A 21,576-nucleotide genomic window follows, 5' to 3' on the forward strand; every position below is an offset into this window, starting at 1 on the left:
TTGCCCGAAAAAAGATAAAGTGAAAAAAGCCGACAGCCATGCTGGTACTTCCCACTCTCGCACAGATGTGCAGTTAAAACCCCAACATGTGTTGCATTTAGCTGCAAAAACATAACATTAGTCTGGCTATCTTGGACTGACTCGAAGATGTTGACTAAATTAGTCACTGACATGTCTAACATTAGAAAATAGAAAGTAGAGTAAATAGAAAGTGATTCACTGTGAAATCTCAATGTAGCAATTCTTTATTAAGTGGATGGCGCTGTCTATATATAAAAACTGTTTTCTCACCCCTCGTGGGGTGGTATGTGTCATCCTCAAGCTCGGGTCCTCTACCAGAGGCCTGGGAGTTTGAGGGTTCTGCGCAGTATCTTAGCTGTTCCTAGGACTGCGCTCTTCTGGACAGAGACCTCTGATGTTTTACCTGGAATCTGCTGTAGCCACTCTCCCAGTTTGGGGGTCACAGCCCCCAGTGCTCCAATTACCACTGGCACCACTGCTGCTCTTACTTTCCACATCTTTTCTAGCTCCTCCTTCAGCCCTTGGTATTTCTCAAGCTTCTCGTGTTCTTTCTTCTTCTTGATGTTGCTGTCGCTTGGGATTGCCACATCTATCACTACTGCCGCCTTCTGCTGTTTGTCGATCAACACGATGTCTGGTTGGTTAGCCATCACCTGTTTGTCAGTCTGGATCTTGAAGTCCCATAGGATCTTAGCTCGGTCATTCTCAACTACCTTAGGAGGTGTCTTCCATTTTGACCTTGGGACTTCCAGCCCATACTCATGGCTTCCTGTACACTATGACAGCTACCTGGTTGTGGCGTTCCATGTATGCACTTCCTGCCTGCATTTTACACCCTGCTGTTATGTGCTGTATTGTTTCAGAGCCATCTTTGCACAGTCTGCATCGGGGGTCCTGCCTGGTGTGGTAGACCCTGGCCTCTATTGATCTTGTATTGAGAGCAACTGGATAGCTCAGTAGGTAATTGTAAATCAAGCAGTTGTTGGCGGTAATGCACCAAAAGTTGTCAGCCAAAGGTCATAAAACACAAGAAGAAGAAGACGAAGAAGGAGGGAATCAAGCAAATCAAAATGGTAGCGCCCGCCACATTCAGAAAGTTATGCATGATCATAATTGCTGTACTTTGGTGTTATTATTTAAAATGCCATTATTTAAAATGTTGCGTGGAGAAGATTTAGATTGTTGTTTATAGTTGAAGAAGAAGTTCTTCTGTTTCTGGAGAGGCCGATGGCTTCACTTCAACCCTGTACTACCAACAGGCGATCAGCAGTCCAGTGAATAGATAGAGATCAGTGATCTTTGCTAGCAGATCTCTCAGCTTCGCTAACCAGAGTCCTGCTGCCATCTTGTTTCTGGAGAGAGGACGGTTTCTTCTTCAAACCTTCCAGACGGGTTCAGGATCATGACCTTTAACCTGTAGAGTCTGATTTGAAGCTTCTGGTTTTCTCTAATCTTCATTCTGGTGTTTTTTCTCTTGACCTGTGGGCAGTGATGTTAGCAGCTAGCTAAAAGAAAATGAATGAAATAAAAACAAATAGCCGTTCACTGTGATAAGATGTGCTTTTATTGCAATGTCCACTTAAATAAAATATCGTAAATTATTTCTCCAATAAAGACAAAGGATTTAGATTTTTAAGACAAAGTGGTGGAGCTGTATTTAAGGTGTTTAACCTCGGTAACAGCTTAGCTAAACTCTAAAACAACCAGCAGAAACCTTCAGTTTGAGTTCAGACGTGTTTTTTGCTGTACGGATTTGAACAGTGTTGTGATGTTTCACAGTGTCGGCAGTTATTCTAGATGATTTTCTTACTAACTGAGGAGGTTTTAATGCTGCAGTTGTTGCAGGACGTTTTTACTGCAGTCTAAATTCTTGTTTTTTTTATCATGATTTCCTCCAAAAATACCAACAGTTCTACTGCCTCAAACAACTGCTGTTTCAGTCTAAAGCAAGGTGACTGCAGCTTGTTTTTATTTGGTTTTAATGAATCAAATACACAGGAAAGAAGGGTTTTGATAGCACAACAAATTATTGCTTGACTTTATGAGCATCAGGAGCGCTCAGGGAAACGGTGTGTGTTTCTGTGTGTACATTTATGTACGAACCAAGTGTTTCTGAATATGCCTGTTGGTACCGGTGCTGGACTCATCCTGAACCTCCATCTGTTGGACGCCCGTCCTCCCAGACCTTCAGCCCAACATGCTTCACAAGTTCAGGCAGACCCCAGAGGAATGGTCCTCCACCGACCAGTGGGATCTGCAGTCACTGGTTTTACTGTGCTTCCCTGGTTATGTTGACTAAGATAAGGAGATGCTAATGTGAACCTGAAAATTTTTCTGGGGATATTTTGGAACAATAAACCTCTTGGCAGTTTTTCTTTAATCAGATATTCCTAGACCGATCAGTCTGTATTTGTACCAAAGCCTTATATAAGAGCGCCCTGTGGAGGACGTCCGAGGAGGATCTGCACACACTCAGATGCCTCTGGTTCGGTTTGATCTGATCAAGGATCATAGCAGAGTTGCACACATTTAAACTACAGCCCTTTGCCTTTTATTAGAAGATTGGAAAACCTCCGACTTCGCTCCAAAATCTGCCTTTTCTCTTAATAAAGGATAAAAATCGAATTAAATGAAAGTAAAATTAACAAATATTTTCCAGAGCAGTCTCTCAGACGGAGGAGCTCGGTCCCGTCGCCTGCTCACAGCAGGACGCAGGGCCTCTTGTTGACTGTGGGCTGTGGGTTCAGGTAGGACCTCACGGCCTCGGCGAACACCTCCTTAATGCCATCCTGGTTCAGAGCAGAGCACTCCATGTAACGCACAGCCTGGATCTGCTTGGCGAGGCTGGCGCCCTGCTGGTTGGTGATGGGCGCCTGGTTCTGCTCCTTGAGTTTCTTCTGGATCTCAGCGTCATTCCTGAGGTCGCTCTTGGTACCAACCAGGAGGATGGGAACGTTGGGACAGTGGTGGGACACCTGGAAAGAAAAGCATTATCAGACCTTTGCTCAGATCTTCCAGATGTACAGCAAAGACAGACGACCAAGCTGTAGCCTAAACAACTATTCAGTCCAAAGTTCCTAGAAGTCCGTATCTAGGCTTCGATTTGCCTCAATTCCTGTAAACTCTCCTGCACCCTCACCATGTTCAGACCGCACCCAAGTCCTGGTCTGGAACATCTGAATGCAGGACGAGATTAGAGGCTTGAACCACACATAAATCCCATCCTGAGGTGGCCGGAGCCTCAACATGTCACAGACGTCTTGTTGGCTAATCCATTGCCTCGCTACATAGTGTTGTCCAAGACTTTAAAGGTGCTGATAGAGGACCTGAGACGCCAAATAAGGCTCTAGGTGCATCCCTAAAGACCTCACCAAGATCATGAGGAGAGATGTCTTTTCCAGTGTAAAGAGGTCCTACAGAGGCCTTCCTGAACTACTATGATCCTCCGGCAGAAATAACTTTCTTTGTGGACAAACAGATATATGAGTTAAAACAGAAAACCTAATGTCTAGAAATGAACAAAGGCTGGACCTTTAACACCCCCCTCACCTCCACTGGGGTAAGTCTGAGGCACTCCAGTGTCTCTTCAGCTGACTCCTGTCAATGTGGAGGAGAAGCGACTATTCATAACCTCTCGCTGATGACTGAGCTCCTCACCCTGGTTCCCCCCACCCTACGAAGGAAGCTAATTTCAGCTGCTTGTACTTAGGACCATAGGTGGGGATAGGAAGAAAGACGGACTGCATTACGGCAGCAGCTGCAAAGACCCCTTGGTCCATCTCCTGCCCGTTCTTGCATCACTTGTAAACAGTACTCCAAAATCCAACTTCTCCACTTAAGGCAGGAACTCTCCTCTACCTGAAGAGGTTCAAGCAACTGTTTTAAGTCAAAAACTTCGACCTCATACTTGGATTTACGGATCTTCGTACTGGAGGGAGCTAGCAGAGCCGCGTCATCTGCACAAAGCTGAGACAAATTCCCCAGGTCCTCAAACGAGACATCCCATGGCCCTGAAAGTCCTATCCATGTAATGAAGAAGACTAGCAGCAGGGGGCAGTGTTGCTGGCATTAAGTCTGACCTGTTTCCTCTTACATCTTTTTAAGGCAATAATGCTGTACAATGACCTAGCCACTTGAAATGGCCTTTGAACTTTTCAGAAAGATAAAGACTTCTTGGTTCAGCTTTTCTCTTCTCTTCTCTAGAAGACTTTGTTAAGGTGACCATAAACCAAAGCCAAAGAATTGGACTTGAAACAGCTACAGTTCATCAATAACTGTTTATAAAGACCTTCAAAAATCTGGAGGAACGATCTAAACCAACTTCATCTAAGTTTAAGAACCGTACTGTACCACAAATCAGTACAGAGCTGAACTGGACCTGAAACTCTTAACATCCAAAATCTCATCGAATGGTTCTGAATCCAATGGTACGTTACTTCATGGAGATACAAGTTTATCATTTTGACATCAACCAAATGACCTCCAGTGTTCTCTGCATCTTTCTGTAGCGGTATGACCTCTTACCTCTGGGTGCCACTTGTGTTTGACGTTCTCGTAAGAAGCAGGGCTTGAGATGGAGAAGCAGATGATGAAGACATTGGTCTGAGGATAAGATAGCGTCCTCAGCCGGTCATACTCCTCCTGGCCTGCCGTATCCCACAGGTTCAGGCTGATGACTCTTCCGTCCACCGTCACCTGAAGGCACCGAACGTAGAACAAAGGTAAGTGACTGTAATTTGCCGAGACAACATGTTTCTCATCCGATTTTAGTCGCTAATAAATACTAAACACATTGAGGTTTGGTTTCTGTCAGAATAGGAAAATCCTTTAGGTCTAAACTGATCTGCCTGAATGGGTTTACTGGACATGCTGGAGGTCTACATCCAGGGTTTCAAACATTGTTGCTAAAAAATTTATTTGCTGTAGCAAACAATCATCATGAAAGCATTTGGGGAGGAGATGCTTATCAGGACCTTTTTACATGAAGGTCAGCTCAGAAATGAACTGGTGAAATTGGTGGGAGGCAGGTGCAGAGCTGCTGCTTCCAGAATGCCTACTCAGGGTCCAATCAAGGAGTTCCTACACTTCCCTCTGAGCTGGGAGCCAAAGATGGGGCCTCCAACTAAACCTGAGCTACCTAAAGAAGCTGGATGGAAGTTAGAAGTGATGTGACCTAGACCAACGACAGTCTACACCCAGAAAACGACTCAAGGCATTTTAGAGGGACCATCTAACCTGAGGTAGACCTGAACTGAGGTGGGAACTGGAGGTCTTTGTTTTAAACAACAGACCTGGACTCTTCCAGATGTTTATGGGGAGTGGCGGCCTAGTGGTTAGGGCATAGAGCCTGGAATCCTGAGGTTCTGAGTTAGAGCCCCACTCCCACAGACTGCCACTTACGGTCTCTGAGCAAGACCCTTAACCCCACACTGCTCCCTGGGTGCCCCACGATGGAATCCCTTTGCCCCCCAAGGGGATGGGTTAAATGCAGAGGGAAATTTTTGTGGTGTGTTGGGCTAGTGGTTTAGAGCAGTGTGCTTGTGCTCTGAGAAAGTTGCAAGTACCCGGTTCGATCCTCACAGCCTCCACTCTGGGTTCCTGAGCAAAACCCTTAACCCCAGACTGCTTCCTGGACGCTGCAAAATGGCGGCCCACTGCTCCCCAAGGTGATGGATTAAATGCAGAGATAAATTTCTAAAATGTGAGATCGATAAAGTTAAATTATTATGATTATATTGACGGATAAGCTTTAAACTTTGCGTCTGATTAGCTGTGTGGTAAAAAGCACGGCTCATGTGACGCCTCGCTGATACTGTGGTTGATATCTAATGAAGTCCACATGCTTTGATGACGGTTCACTGCTACTGGAGTCACTGAACACTGAATGAGCTCTTCAGCCAAAGAAAGCTCCTGCTGAGAGCTGCTGGGATGTCCCACCAGCAGCCGCCGCCTGATTCAGTGACATTGTGTTCAATGACCCACCTGGCTGCTGTAGTTGTCGAACACGGTGGGGATGTACTCCTTGGGGAAGGCTCCGGTGGTATAGGAGATGAGGAGACAGGTCTTTCCCACGGCACCATCGCCCACGACCACACACTTCACAGTCTGCATGGTGGAGCCGTCAGAAACCTGCAGACAGAGAGCAGAGGGTGGGGCTGTGACCCAGCAGGTTTCAGCTCACACATAATCTTCACGCTGCCCCACTGCTCCGCTCGCAGTTATTTTTACATCACTCGCCTCTCTCTAAGCTCACTTCCTGTTTTCTGCGGAGCTGAAGTCTCGATGCAGAAAAACTCACGGCAGATAAGATCAGCGGGTCAAACGGCCTCCAGCTGCTGTCAGAGGCTTCATGACCGCCCGTTGTCTGTCTGCCTTCTTCATGTCTACTTCTATCAGGCCCTTTATTCATTGTTGGATATGTGATATAATTTAGTGTCAGTTTTAGCTCAGTTTCTATGTGTTTTAGATCTATTTAGTGCAGGAGAGTCCAGATCCAGCCCCCCAAACGACAGGCGTCATTTAGACGTTGGTTTTTAGGCTAAATCTGGTCGTTCCATCATTTAGTCCAGAAATAGTTGTTGAAAATTGGGCTGTGTTTGGTCTATCTGGTTTTGTCCCACTTTAGTCCATTGAACACATTGAAAAGATATCCTATTAACAATCTGAAAATTACGTCTTTTCGCCTTTCCTTTTTCAACCAAATGTTGAAAGAGCTCCTAGATGCATCCCTTCTCCATCACACCTGAATCAGATTAACAAATGGATTTTTCTAGATTCAGGTGGAGCAGCTTGGACATGGACAGCCCTGGTTTAGTGTCTCATTGTCCTCATTCGTCTTCATGCTTGGTTCATGTACTTTTCGGATCCTATTGTTTCTCTTTCATGTCTCATACCGTGTTCATATCAGTGGGGTGTTTAGAGGTAAAAATAGACCAATACTTTGGCAGCCGCACTGGTTTCTAAGGTTTGATTAGTTAATAAATGTTTATATTTTCTTGATTATAATTTGTTATTGTGTCATTTTATTATGTGAATGGAAGAAAAGCAATATCAGCTTAAATATCAGCGACACATATCATATGACCGAAATGATAGTAGTCGGTATCAGTATCGGAGGTCTTTTATTTAGTGTTTGCAATACAGGCGAGTTTTAAGGCGTTTACCTTCAGTGGCTCTTCTCAGGGAGGGGATGGTCGTATCTCTGTGGCTATTTCAGATGCTTCAGGTTCTTCTGGTCAACACAAATTGCTCAGAAACACGTGACGTCCATGTTCTGCCTGCAGGATGATGTTCTGCATCAGTATTTGTGTTTATGGAAATAATGGCTGCGAAAGGAAACGGTGTCTAAACAAAGCAGAGATGTTATCCTGCTCTCCCACACACACACATTTGCATCGCAGCTTCTACACATTGGACTTTTATAGGCCACACATGCATGCACACCCCCCTACACACACACACAGACAAAGCTGCAGTGTTTTATAAGGAGGATAGGAACCAGTCCGACTAACAGAGGAAGAACCGATGAATTCTGGTTGGCTGGTTCTGTCCGTCCCACCCGTCTTTCAGAGTCTATAAACCTGGGGTTTTGTTCGGGTAAGGAGGTTCATGCTGTGTCTTATATTTGAGGCATTTGGACCAATCAGACGTCAGGTTACCTTCAATTATTTAATTACACATTTTACCTGTATTTTTAATTATTTAACGGGACATTCAATTATTGAATAGTAAATTTTATTCTTACATATTTGAATCACATTATTACATAACACATAAATGCTAATTCAATTTATTTTATGGCTAATTTTTGCCCTCCATTTATCTCAGGAGTCACATCCAAATGAGTCCCCAATTGGTGTCCTGCGACCCCCAGGGGGTTCCCGACCCCCGTTTTTAGAACCCCTCATGCTCTGAGTCATCAACAGAACAGTGATCCAATCGGATGATGGCCTAGTCAAAGCCCAGACTGAAGGAAGCTCAGTGAATAGAAGCAACATTAAAACCAAAGCTTGTCAGATGGGTTCTGAGAGGTTCTACAAGCTTTTGGAACCGATTTTCTGCATCTTTTTTCTCTGACTGGCCAGTTTCAGACTCTGCTTCATGGTTTTAATAAAGTCAGGCTGCAGCATGAAGGCTGATAGGTTTGCTCCAGATGTGAGATGATAATGATGATGAGGGAGGCTCAGCCCAGACTCTGGGGACGTAGACTCCACCCTCCCTCTGCTCTCTGGGTGGAGGTCAGCTGATCTCACTGCTCTGATCATTCTACCGTCAGGCTCCTCAGAACCGAAGCAGCGAGGAAGAATCTGATCTCTGGTCTTCATCTCAGAGCTCCACGACTCTGCGACCCAGCCCTCAGGGGACGGTTCCTGTCCCAAACACATAGGTTGTTTCTAGCCCTTTAAATGAATTACCAGTCATTGTCTGAAATCAGCAGCTCTGAGGACCAAAGACACGTTTCTGAGTGTTTTTCAATGGAACAAAGGAAAACTCAATGAAATGAATGAGTTCAGTCAAACCTGAGAACAGGTGAGTCAGACGGATCGACTCATCTTTAATTCATTCAAACTGTTGAAAGTCCTTTACTTGTTTTTGCAGAGTTGTAACCAGGTTAAGCAGCCAGCAAAGGAACGAAAGGAGGAGTTTCTGTCTGATTGAAGGTAAACAAACTGTGAAACTGCTGATGGGAGGTTTCTTGTGTCGAAGAACCATGAGCTAGTTTTAACTTCCTGTTTCAGAGGCTCAGTGAACTCAGCCTGAGGTGGAAGTTGGAGAAAAGCAGGTGAGTAACCAGTCTCAAAAACCATCACAAAGAGGTTCTAGGCAGCCTGTCATCACTGCGTCCTCTCAGCTCTGTCTTTTTATCGTCACCTCTCAGATCCACCAAACATCTGATCCCAATGATTGGGAATTTTCTCCTGGATCTCAAGGTTAATCTAGAATAGGATAGCACCTAATCTGTAGCCTTGACTTAGCCTGTAGTTAGGTGGAGCAACAGGAGCGATTCAGCCCCAACTGGACAGAAACATCTCAATTAGATGAGGTCTTTAAGTGCATCACTCTGCCTGAAATATAGATGTTACAAATTGATGATTGACTGACTGAGAAGCAGCAGAGAGAAATAAAAACAGCTGAATCAGCAGTCAGAAATAGATCCCTGCTCACCCAGCGAAGAGCTGTGATCAAAGCTGTGATCTGACTGAAAACTCCACTGACTATCTTAAAGCTACAGCACCTCAGTAGCCAAATAAAAACCACCTTCTTTAAACGTTTACAAAGAAAAGCAAGTTTGGAAATCAGTCTTAAGTTTGAGGCAACAGAAGAATCCAAATTGCTCTGCTTAAAATACAGCAGGACAACCTAAAAAAAGGCTTTTAATAAAGTTTAAAATCCAGAAAAACTAAGCAAACTTCTTCAGTATCTGTTGGCAACAAAGAGCTGTGGTTTAGGAGGATTTCTGCAACCTGAGATATGGACACAGCTTCAATGTGACCTCAACCAGCTGAAGACAGGAGGCAGAGCGGCGGCCAAGGGAGGATCAAAGCCTGCGAGGATAAAACCTTTAAGAACCTAAAACGCGACAAAACCGCTCCCCCAGGCCTGCTGGATCCAGCCCGGGCTTGGCTGTCTATACTCAGAGAGAAATTTGATCCAATATTATTTAAAGGATAGAAAATGGTTCAAATTTTGTTTTGAACAAAATGTTCAAAAATTTTAGATTGATTTGGAAAAAAAAGTTTTTCTTTTCATAGATTTTCTCTGATTTTATTTATTCAAACTTTTTAAGAGACAACATTTTACTTACTGCCTTCTCTTTCAATCACATTTCAACCTATAGGCGTTTAGATGGAAAATAATTTCTATTGGTCTCTGTGCGTTTAACTTGGACTTGTATTTTAGGTAAAAGCTCATCATGACTTTTTAATTACCTGAAATTCAAACGATGTGAGTAGGACTTTGCTTGTTACCTGCCAGTCAGGGCATGGGGTTTAACTTTTAAGACTTGAGACTTCCCTGTGACTTGGAGGGTCGATCCTGACTTTGTTCCCCTCTAGTAAAAGCTCCAAGCAAAAGCCACAGCAGTGTTTGAGCTTCCCGGCTCTCTGCTCTGGGCCCCATTCAGCTAGAGGACAACCTGACCAACAATGATTGCTACTGCCCCTCCCTGCATGCTCAGCTAATGTCCAGAGGTTATAAAAGGAAGAGCAGAAAGGTTCAAATCTTATAATGGCATATAAGGAAAGCCTTGAGTTAAAAAAGTGTGTTGCCATGGTTACTGAGGAAATAGAAATAGCAACCTTGGCAAATACTTGCCAAGACTGTGTCTGTGTCCGAACTTAAGCCCTATCCCCTATATAGAGCATTCTAGAGGGGATAGGCCAATATAAATGAGTGTCTGAACGTCGAGTCGATGAAACCATACTAGACTCAAAATTTCCCTCAATGCACCTTAAAAAGTAGTGTGCATCCATGGTCACTAGATGAGCAGATATATCCCATGATGCTTTGCAAGAGCTCTCTTTGCACAGCATCATGGGATTTGTTTTAGGGGCGGGACAGAACAAAGATGGAGCTGGCAGGAGCCTGAGTCACATGACCAACAGGGAGCGAAAAGTAGTAATCATCGTCGAATAGGTCAGTAAAGTGAGTTACTATAAGGTCCACTTTAAAGTGATGGAGGGGTTAGAGGTCAGGGCGGACGTTCGGACGCAGCCTGTAAGTCATTTTGGAAGAGCTCTGTTGAACTGTACATCCTCTCACAGCCACTAGGGGCAGTGTGTAATGGTTCTCATGTCAAACAGTGATGTGGATCGGTGGAAGAGCGTTGCAATCTGAGAGTTGTAGGTTTTGTCTTTACCTGATCTGCACTGATCAACGATCACTATGCACATGTGCAACCAGATATTCATCTAGGTCGCTATAAATAATGTCATTACAGCACTGAAAGTTCTTATTTATATCCTTAAATCATCAGCTAATGCTAAGCTACGTCATAATGCAAATGAAAGGCTTTTCTGAGAGAATTGGATGTATTTTAAATTCTCTCCCTCAGTCTCTCTTCTCAGTTGGGCAAATTATAATGAAACCATTTTTCTGCATTTTAGGTGTGTCTTTCTTTAGATTTTTCACTATATACTGTAAAAGTACAACAAAATGCAAACATAGAACCTCAGTTATTTACAAATCCAAAGCCCAGAAAAAAATAAAGGAGCTGTAGGACAGTTCAGGTACAGACGAGTGATAAATCATTACAGTGTACTTGTACTTATACATACACTTATAATTAGGGAGAGAAAAACGTGTTTTGTTTTTCATAAAGCCTAATCAACGAGTGTTGCTGGTACGGATCAAGTAGTGACAGGTTTGATTCCTGCTTCCTTTCTGTCACATGTTAACGTTAAGGTTTCTGCCAATCTATGAATGTGGATCTAGCTTTTAGTGCGGTTAGTGCTCAGTAGGACCAGCAGTGTTCTGCTGCCGCTTCTTCTTTTCTGTTACGATTAATATTATCAGTAAGAATGAAACATAATCGTATTACTTATTTAGTAGTGAGGCGTTAGAAAACGCTTGATCAGGTAATATTACTAAAAGAATTAACAATAAGCAACAACAGTTATGAGAGCAACAGACCTGTTTATTATTAACCAATGGGTTGCTGAGACTTTAAACTTTAACATTAAATGTTTAAAATTGAATAAAATAAAAATAAATTAGAATAAATTGGAAGACAAGAAACTTGTCAAAGACCACTTTTGCACTTAGTGAACTATGTGACAGAGTGGAATAAATGATGGAACGCCAATAATGATAATGCTGACATCAGTCTAAACAATCCCCTTAATGTGAAGCCGAAGTTTTTTAGCTTAGAGCCAATATTGCTTTTTCTTTCTCTGTTTACAGGATAAAAATGACACAATGACAAGACATCTTGTAAAGTTCGCATTAGTAATAAGAGCAGGGATGCATCTTACCCGTGATCTCAAGGCAAGGCTCCTGAATGCGGGAATAAATCTACCAACGCCACAAATAAATCGACCGGCCTTCATTTTCCTTTTTACAAGGAAAATAAAGGCCGGTGTTCTGTCAGATCAGCATAACCTGTCAGACCAGCATACCTATAGTCAGTACGCATGCGCAAGATGTCAGATTTGCGTTTATTGCTTTAGTTTTGTACGAAAAATAGACTTTAAACTACCACAACGGGCGTATTTCCCTTTGATCATGTACAAAAAAAACAATTTAAGGTCAGATTGCCATACGCTACAAAAAACACCATGGCCCTTTAGTCATGTTTTTTGTACATGACAAAAGGGATACATGCCCGTTGTGGTAGATAAAAGTCTATTTTTTGTACAAAACCAAAGGGATAAACGGGTATTGACACCGGCCAATGTATCAGTCTATTTCTAGTGCATACTTGATGCTACTACGACTACTAACCAGGCACAACCAGAACTGCATCTGTGAAATAAGTGAAATTGCAAGTTTTCCTTGCTAATAAGTAGGGGTTATGCTGATTATCAGAACACACAAAATACTGGGAGGAGGATATGTAAATGTAATAATTTGCGACCTGAAATGGTTTTATCAAACAGGAAACTGATTTATGCTGCTATTTATGCTGTCCCACAGCATGATGCTGCCATCACCATTTTTCACTCTGAAGAAAGAGTGTTTAAGGTCATGTCAAGTGTTGTTTTTTCTCCTCTCTTTGCCAAAATTAACCTGACCTTTCAGCTGCTTCCAAGTGTTTTCTCCATCAACTTCACAGAGCCAGTATTAAGTTAAGAATGATACCAGCATCAAACTGTTTCTGTTTTTAGTTAATCATGTATCCTTTAAAGGGGTCATGATCTGGAAATCAGACTTTTTATGTTAAAATGTTTGTGTTGGTATTGGGCTTTCTGGATTTACCCTACTTGTGGAAGGATGCTAACGTTAGCCTGCTCTTGCTATCACCACCCCCGTTTATATTCCACCAATCTATAGGACTCACCTGCTGGCAGCTGGTAAGTCTTGCCACTTGTGAATGTTTTTTACCTATTGTGTGTAGACTGAAAAAGAATGGTAAATCAGCCCTGGCTAACTGCTAATGGTCCTAACACTACATCCACACCAAAGTGCATAGTCATAAGTCAAATCCTCTTGCAGACCCTCGCAAAAAAAGGGATGAACGGCAGAGGCAATTTCTCAATGAATACTAGGGAGGCTAAACCTCGGATGTAAATTTCATACTATTAATTGTAAGATAGGCATTGACAAAATTCATAAATGTAGTCATTAAACTGCATAAATATGCACTAAAATGTGCCTAATTTCACAAGTATGTTTTGCATAAATCAGCTGTTTATTCTGTTCTCGGACACGAGAAGGTTTGAGCCACTGTCCATAGAGGTAAACAGGAAAGTGGAGCCTTGATTAGATGACAAGCCAAAATACATCACTTCCAGTGAGGCTGAACCTCTTAGGCGTCTATGGAGCAGGGGCGGGGTGGGAAGCTGGCTACTCGATGCTGATTGGCAAACGTACTTAAGGGTTTTTGACTGACAGTGGCCAGACAGCCAGGAGGTTTTCCGCATGAGTCGATAGGGAAAAGTGATCATTCAGTCATAGCAGTCGCCTTGTGCCGAACTCTTGCCGTGGTTTCTGGAGTTTATTATCTCTGAATGCTCGGCAACACAAAAATCAGTTTATTGTCTTTTATATTTCAAAAAACACATACAGACAAGTAACTCACAAATGTATAAAACCCCAAACAGGATGGAAAGAAAACTCATCAACAACTCAAACAATTCAACTTGGTGAGTTGACTGCAGAGAGAGAAAATACTTCAAGTTTGACATTTTAGTGGCGTATGTTCAAATCCAGTCCAAGAGAGCTAATCAGTCTACCAGCCAGGTGTGAGGTGATGGCAATGTCCTCCCAGAATCCAGGCATCAGGACTTCAGTATGTCAGCCTTGTACATTTTCCCAAGCAAGCGAGTACATTTGGAATTAACATGTCCACAATAGTTTATTACACCTGTTATAGTGTTTTTATGTGCCTCAACATTTGATAATGCAATATGTGACGTTTGGATTTAATTAACACCATTGAGCCTCTCTTGTTTCAGAGAGCAGCAGCCAACACTGATGAAATGAGTTCTACTTAACTTTTTTCCTCCTAAAAATGAGAGAACATAAATTTAAAGACAATGTCAGAAAATATGCAGATGTAAAATCTCTGGTTGTGGCTCTTTGAATGGGAATCATTGATTATCAGGAAGTGGCAGAAATAGAAGACGTTTCCAGTCAGTGAGAAATCATTTCTGTTCTTATTATAAACAGATTTTCAGTCCCAACTGCTTAAACAGCTTTTTTTTTTTTTTTGTCAAACTGAGTACGTAAAACCGCGGGTCTAAAAACAGAACCTAATGGGGAACCATCAGCCTTTGGGAGGAATAAAAAGAGGAAGAAGAGTCGACTCTGCCTCTGATTCCAGCACATCACCAGGAAATAAACACAACAGATTTCAGCTGAAACCCTGCAAAGGCTTATGGGTAATGTTGTGTGATGGAAGAACAAGTGCTCGAAAGCATCTAACAGTATTTAATAAAAAATCAATGATTTACTGTACAATAGTTTCTGTAGCTTATTAAAGTCATTAGCTCTCAGGGACGTGTCAATCCAGCAGCTTCCTGTCTGCTGCTAAAAGAACAGCGATCAATAACATTTACAGGCACTTTATTAGGAACACCTGTTTAACTGCTTGTTAAAACTAAAGCCAATTAACCAAATTACACAGCAGAGAGTCATCTATTCCTCTAGATGTGATGAAGACCACCTGCTGAAGTTCTGCTTTCATCAGAAAGAAACAGGTTTTGACTTTGAATACCTTCGTTAGAACCAGAACAATTGGGTCTGATTTGATCAGAACCTGCTGATCTACTGGGATTTCCACCCACAACCACATCCAAGGTTTAGAGCAAATTGTTTAAAAACCTGGAAAGCTCCAGTTAGCAGCAGCTGAGTGGATAAAGATTGCTCCCTGAGGTCAGAGCAGAACCAACGGTTCTAGAATCTAGTTGATGAGAAGACAACAGCAGCTCAAATGAGCCATTGTTGCACCAATACCTGTGAACACCATCTCTGATAAGCTACAGCAGCAGAAGACCACACCAGGCAACCAACCAGAGATTCTCACAGGCCCACCAGAACTGGACCAGAACAGCCGAATCTGGATTTCATCATTCAGATAACCCTCCTCACAGTCCAGACCTTTGGCAGCTGGTTTCAGGAACCAGCGAACCGACATGGTTTCGCCCCGTCAGCTGTCTTCTTCTTCTCTCTCTGCTGTTATATTTGATTCTGCTGCCTCAGAGGCGTCTTCTGACCAAACAGAGGAACCAACAATCTGCAGCTGAACAGCAGGCAGGAAGGCCTCTCAAAAAGGGGTCGACACAATCCGAAGGTTCTCACAGCTGAGCAATGGCCTGTCTGCAGGACGGTGAACAGCCAGAGGATTTCAGGAATAAACAGCTTAGGGAAAATGGAAACAAAGGAAGCAGCTGCTAAACAGAACCACCGGCTGGATCTCAGCAGATCAGACACCAAGCAGTTTTTGACCAAAGTGGAGGTAGAACATCAGCTGCAGTGAGCTCAGCAGGTCAAAACAGTCCTAAAGCAGAACAGGTGTTCATCTAGAATAATTTTAAAAGCCAGTGGGTCCAAAAGCCTCTGAGAGCAGCCTTTCCTGAGTCAGATTCCTGAAGGAGGTCACAGGCCAAAGAGGAACCATCTAAAACAAAATTGAAACAGGAAGGGTTTGTCCAACAGGTCCTCATTCTGCAGCAGCAAAGTGTGAACAAGTTCTGAAAGCAGCAGTCCGTTTGGTTACAGCCTGCCAGGCCTCAGCCTGCCGAGCCCCCAGCCTGCCGGGCCCCAGCCTGCCATTCCCCGACCTGCCCAGGCCCCAGCCTGCAGGGCCCCCAGCCTGCCGGGCCCCCAGCCTGCCGGGCCCTAGCCTGCCATTTCCCGACCTGCCCAGGCCCCAGCCTGCCAGGCCTCAGCCTGCCGAGCCCCAGTATGCCATGCCCCGACCTGCCCAGGCCTCTGTCTGCCAGGCCCCTTCCTGCAGGGCCCCCAGCCTGCCGGGCCCCCAGCCTGCCGGGCCCTAGCCTGCCATTTCCCGACCTGCCCAGGCCCCAGCCTGCCAGGCCTCAGCCTGCCGAGCCCCAGTATGCCATGTCCCGACCTGCCCAGGCCTCTGTCTGCCAGGCCCCTTCCTGCAGGACCTCAGCCTGTCTGGTCCCAGCCAAACTAACTAATCTGATATGATGACATCCGCAAAAGTGCTACCGGACCTGGACCAGATAACATTTAAAACACCTGGGAATCTGGGCCCAACTAGGTCTTCAGTATCAACCACAACCTTAGAAAAAAAGACATATAGCCCATGAGTTATAAATCCAAAACAAGAATCAGATAGAAGAAAAAAAAATAAAGCTGCAGGGAAAGCTGAAACATGCCATAAGAACCCAAACCAACTGGCCCAAACTGGGATAAACACCAGCATTATACGATTTTTGCAAGAACAGACAGAACCTGGTCCAATGATGGATTCAACTCTTTATTTTCCAAAAATAACCCTTCCATCTATTGAAATGGAAAAATGAAGATTAAAATAACCAAAATAATTATTATCTGATATGGGTCCGAACAAACCAGGCAAACTGGTTAGAGGTAAAAATAAAACTTGACCTAAAATGAAATGAATCACTGGCTGGAGAAACTTTGGTTTCACAGTGTAAACTTCCCGCTTTCATACTTGGACACGATTAGCAAAGATGGCTGTGACTCACATCTGAGCACGTGCAGAAGATGACGCTGTGAGTGATGTCATCACCTCATAATAAAGGTGCAAATAACCAAACGAAGACCAAAAGAGGAAAGCAGCAAGAAAGACGGCTTCAGCGGACATAAGAGAAACTTTTAAGTGTTGGACTGCTTCAGCATCGCAACTGTTTTAAAGTCCTCCTGATCAGATCAAAAAGGTTTTGTTTATTCATTCATCCTCTAAACAAAACAATCAACCAAAACATTTTAATCAAAGTTTAACTTGTTTAGAAGGTGGATTATTCTTTACCCATAACTGGTCCCAATCAAATATCACCTTAAACCAGATATAAAGAGGCCATCACATAAATAGCCAGGAGTAAAACTGGAAGATCAAACAAGTCAACGATCCAAACCAGAACTAGCTATCATGTTAGCCCGACCCAATGCAACTAGCTAACTGATCCACCATGAGACAGCAGAGCACATCAGAAACCCCTTTACTGCTTCCACGAGGTGATCCAACTCAGACTGGAGTCAATGTTCAAAGTGCTGACGGACCTTCCTTCCTGTTCCTCCCAATCGCAACAAGTCCAACACCGTAGAGCTACAGCTATCGATAACCATGAACTCCAGAGCCCAGCATTCCTGAGCCAGAACCCGTCACAGAGGTCCACAGGTCTGTTGAGTCGGATGATATGTAATGGAACTTATCAGAAAGTAAGTCACACTGTCAGTTTCACTTACATTTTCAAGCATTCAGCATGCCGAGTTGAGTTAAGGATGATTTATACTTTGACACTAGGTCGTCTGTGTGTGTCGCAGTGAACGCAGGGACGTCCCTGCCCCCTCTGCAGACACTCTGCTGCACCTCTCCCAAATTGTAGGTGACCGCAGACAGTGCCGCGGACAGGAGGCCTCTCGTTGGTCAAATCTACATCCACTCTACTCATACCTGTGTGGTTTGGTACCTTACTGGCTTGTTTTGTTTGTATGACCGCCACTGTGTAAAAAACGATTCGTGAAGATGGACCAGCTAGAAGAGCGGTGCACAGGACGCTGGGACCCTTTTTCCATCTGGATCCCCGCTCTTTTTGTCCTTCATGTCCCTCCGTTATCACACAACCTAGCCTCCACCTCATCGTCGCCTCGGCCGTATCTAGACCCACAGCTAGTTCGTGATCTTCCCTCTTGCGTTGTGGCGTGGAATAACATAGCGCAGACCACGCTTCAATATTGGGCATAAATCAAAAATACCTGCAACAAATTGCATAGGGTGGCCACGACTGTGGCCAACCCACTGACCACCCCAAATGGCCAGGTTAAATTGTAGAAGCATCAGTTTAGCATTTCATCCCATTCTGCATAGCCAGCGACGTAACATTAAAAATCACACAATAAACCAAGATATGAGTAGGTTTTTACTTAAGTCTTTATGATTTCTACAGGCAAGTTTACCACAATAGTAGATTCAAAACCTGAGATTATGACTTTTAGTTTCAGTGGCCACCCCAAGATTTTTAGTGGCCCCATCTGACCCCCGTGAATCCTTTCTGGAGGCGCCACTGATTTCTGCACCTGTTTACAGGTATATTGTTTCACAGTGAAGAATCCACTTTCAGTTCTCTGGGTCAGTTTTTTTTTTTTTATTATAAATAAATGAAATACATTAAAAATTAATAGTTTATTTGGCTGAATTATCATTTAGTAAATTTTATTATTTCTTTTTTTTTATTGCTAGTGTGAGTTTATCCTTTTCTTTACTGGGAGGCAGGGGCGGATCTAGAAAAATATTTATGGGGTGGCAAGAGGGGGGCAGGAATTTTTTAGGGGTGGCAACATATGGCATTTGTTTACACTGAATTTAACCACAGTTATCATAGTTTGGTGAGAATAGTATGTACAGTACTAGTGTTTCATGTGAAACAGTTCATATTAATAATACATCGTACAATGTGATCTCACTTAATAGGAGATAGAAGAATGATAACACTACTTCTAGAGGGGCATTATGACAGGAAAGGTATTAAGGTAAGACACAGGCGCTGAGTCACAGATGTGTGAGATTGACTGTCAGAGAGGCAGCTTTGCAGCATTTGCACAAGAAGAAACTATAGAAAGAAAAAGTTACTGATCAGAGATCTATGGACTGAGCTGGACTAAAGTGAGCAGAACTACACAGTAGCAATAAATGGGTCAAGGCACCCAAACAAGGTACTGGACATCTATGTAATGTTTACTCTGAACACAGATTCACCCCATTTGTTCCTCAGTAACTTGACATACAGCAGTTAAGGCAACATGAAAGGGACATTTCATGCATGTAAATATGCTGTAAATAGAGCTGTATATCGAGGACTAACTCTGCCATATTTAAAAATAAATACAGAAATAAATAAATGCTCAATAAATAAATAAGCATACAATTAATTGCCACCAAAAATACAATCAACAAATAAATGTAATTAGAAATTATATTATAATGGCAGGCAGAAATGTTAAAAGGGCAGGCAGAAAGAAATAGCGGCGAAGAAATAACTAGGGTAAAAAATACAAAGGAAGAATAAAACAGACAAAAATATGATAACATGCACATTAATAAATACTTAAAAATATAAGTAATTAAAAAATGAAGTTGAAGATAATAAATGACAAAAAAATAAATAAGGTAAATATTAAAAAGGCAAAGAAATAAAGAAGCAAATTAAAAGAGTTATATACCTTTATGACTAGCTGTATAATTTAATTTCTACTTACATTTATTTGTTGTTTGTATTTTTGGTGGCAATTAATTGTATGCTTATTTATTTATTAAGCATTTATTTATTTCTGTATTTATTTTTAAATATCCATCTGGATCCCCGCTCTTTTTGTCCTTCATGTCCCTCCGTTATCACACAACCTAGCCTCCACCTCATCGTCGCCTCGGCCGTATCTAGACCCACAGCTAGTTCGTGATCTTCCCTCTTGCGTTGTGGCGTGGAATAACATAGCGCAGACCACGCTTCAATATTGGGCATAAATCAAAAATACCTGCAACAAGCTAACTACGACACACTGCTGCGGGAGGATAACCAACTCTTTAATCTTCATCAATGCAGACTGAGCACCAGTTTATCTAGAGCAGTGGTCTCTAATGCCACTCCTTGTAGGCCAGTTTCCTTCAACCTGTAGATGCATCCTTGCTTCAACACACCTGACTCCAATTTGAGCTAGCTTAGCCATTTGATTCAGGTGTTTAGGGAAAGGGACACATCTAAAAATTGGACACCAGGCCTCGAGGATTGGAGTTTAAGACCACTGGCATATCTTGAGGTTATATTTGGTATTATTGGCTCTGCTCCAATGCATGGCTATATTCCGCTGCAGAGGTGCCCGTGTTTGTTTAAGCATGACGTGTTCGAGCTGCAAGGCTGATGTAATCGACGCGTCCAAAACCACAGCCTGTTTATGTGGTGATCTGATGGTGTTGTCTATTGTTGCTGTTTCAGGATGAAAATGTCTAATAGCATCTGATCTTCCTATGCCACAGATTGGCAGTGTCCTGTTTCAGGGGAAGCCAAAGGTTAACCTCAAAGCCACTTTAAGGTTCAGGTTCCACAGACGATTCAAATGGCCAAAACCTTTTTCAGGAGACACCGTCAGGAAAGGACCAAGACGTGTTCAGCGTGGCTTGGGGTGTTTTATACACACGAATCCAACCAGACTGGATCAGACGAAGACATACAACTGATCCATGATCCCATCCACCTGTGGAGCATCAGGTGTTTTGGTATCACTCAACTGTCTCCTGAAACAACATAATCGTTACAGGTCTGAGAGCTTCAAGTCCAGGGTCTACAACTCTTACACCACCTCAGGATCCATTGACTCGTGTCAACAGGTGGATCCCTCATTCCAGACTTAGTGAGGACTCATTGAATTTAAACCATTGAAAGGTTTTAAACCCTTTGGGGTTCAATTCATTGAAAGTTTGGAGAACCACCCTAGTTTTCAACTTTGTGTCTCTGTTGTTACTGTCCTAGTTAAAGAATTGGTTGAGATGATGCTTAGCCTCTGCTCTGTTGTTTCTCTTCATATTTCTCTGCTCATAGCTTTGGCTTAAAGGAACCAGCTGATAGACGTCCCCATTGAAAACAGTTGAAGTATAACAAGCTCTTCCTCTTCTCCTGCAGTTCCTGATTTTTTCTCTCAGCCTCGAATTTCCTGGACTCCTGCTTCTCCGCTCTCCAATGTTTCATTAAATAAACGATCTCATGTTGAACGGTGAAAAAAGTTCAAGTTGCAGAGTTTAGAGAGGGGTTTCTGAGGTTCTGATGGTGAAAAGGTTAAAAGGAGAAGTGAGAAACACACACACACACACAGTCAGGGAGTGGTCCCTCTCCATCTCCAGTTTCCTGCTTAGAAACAATCGCAAACAAACAATCTGATTATTGATCGGGCGGAGGAGGAGGACGGATCCATCAGCTGGACAGAACCAGAGGTCAATTCATAGTTTGGATGACAGGGGGGGGGGGGGACACACCCGCAGAAAGCAGCATGAAACACAACAACAAGATACACAGGCAGAGTCCGGTCTAATGGAGCTGCAGACTGAACTCGGACAGACTCACCGCTCATTAGTCCTCCTCTCTAGGCTTTCAGCGCTGCTCCGTCCTGCTGCGGGTGGAGGAGTGTGTCAGGGTGTGTGTGTGTGTCTGTATCACTGTGACAGGGTGGGTGGGGGTTAAGAGGAGGAGG

General features: G+C 43.3%; 2 protein-coding genes across 2 annotated transcripts in view; one reads left to right on the plus strand and one right to left on the minus strand.

The window, feature by feature from the left end:
* Nucleotides 1–1,562: 1,562 nt before the first annotated feature.
* rhogb (ras homolog family member Gb) lies at nt 1,563–21,559 on the minus strand. Its single transcript, XM_038281564.1, has 5 exons — nt 21,450–21,559; nt 7,185–7,298; nt 6,004–6,150; nt 4,546–4,716; nt 1,563–2,996 (listed from the first exon to the last, which is right to left on the minus strand). The coding sequence occupies exons 3-5, from the start codon at nt 6,130–6,132 to the stop codon at nt 2,721–2,723; spliced, it is 576 nt and encodes a 191-aa protein (XP_038137492.1). The 5' UTR covers nt 6,133–6,150; nt 7,185–7,298; nt 21,450–21,559; the 3' UTR covers nt 1,563–2,720.
* The window catches only part of LOC119781173 (stromal interaction molecule 1-like), a 45,128-nt gene continuing 32,336 nt past the window's right edge, over nt 8,785–21,576 (plus strand). Inside the window, exon 1 of the mRNA XM_038281563.1 lies at nt 8,785–8,803. The gene's annotated coding sequence lies outside the window, so the exon portion shown is untranslated. The remainder of the gene's footprint in view (nt 8,804–21,576) is intronic.

Source organism: Cyprinodon tularosa, unplaced genomic scaffold (assembly GCF_016077235.1).
Source record: "Cyprinodon tularosa strain WSP-4 unplaced genomic scaffold, ASM1607723v1 ctg172, whole genome shotgun sequence".
In the NCBI taxonomy this organism is placed as follows: Eukaryota; Metazoa; Chordata; class Actinopteri; order Cyprinodontiformes; family Cyprinodontidae; genus Cyprinodon; species Cyprinodon tularosa.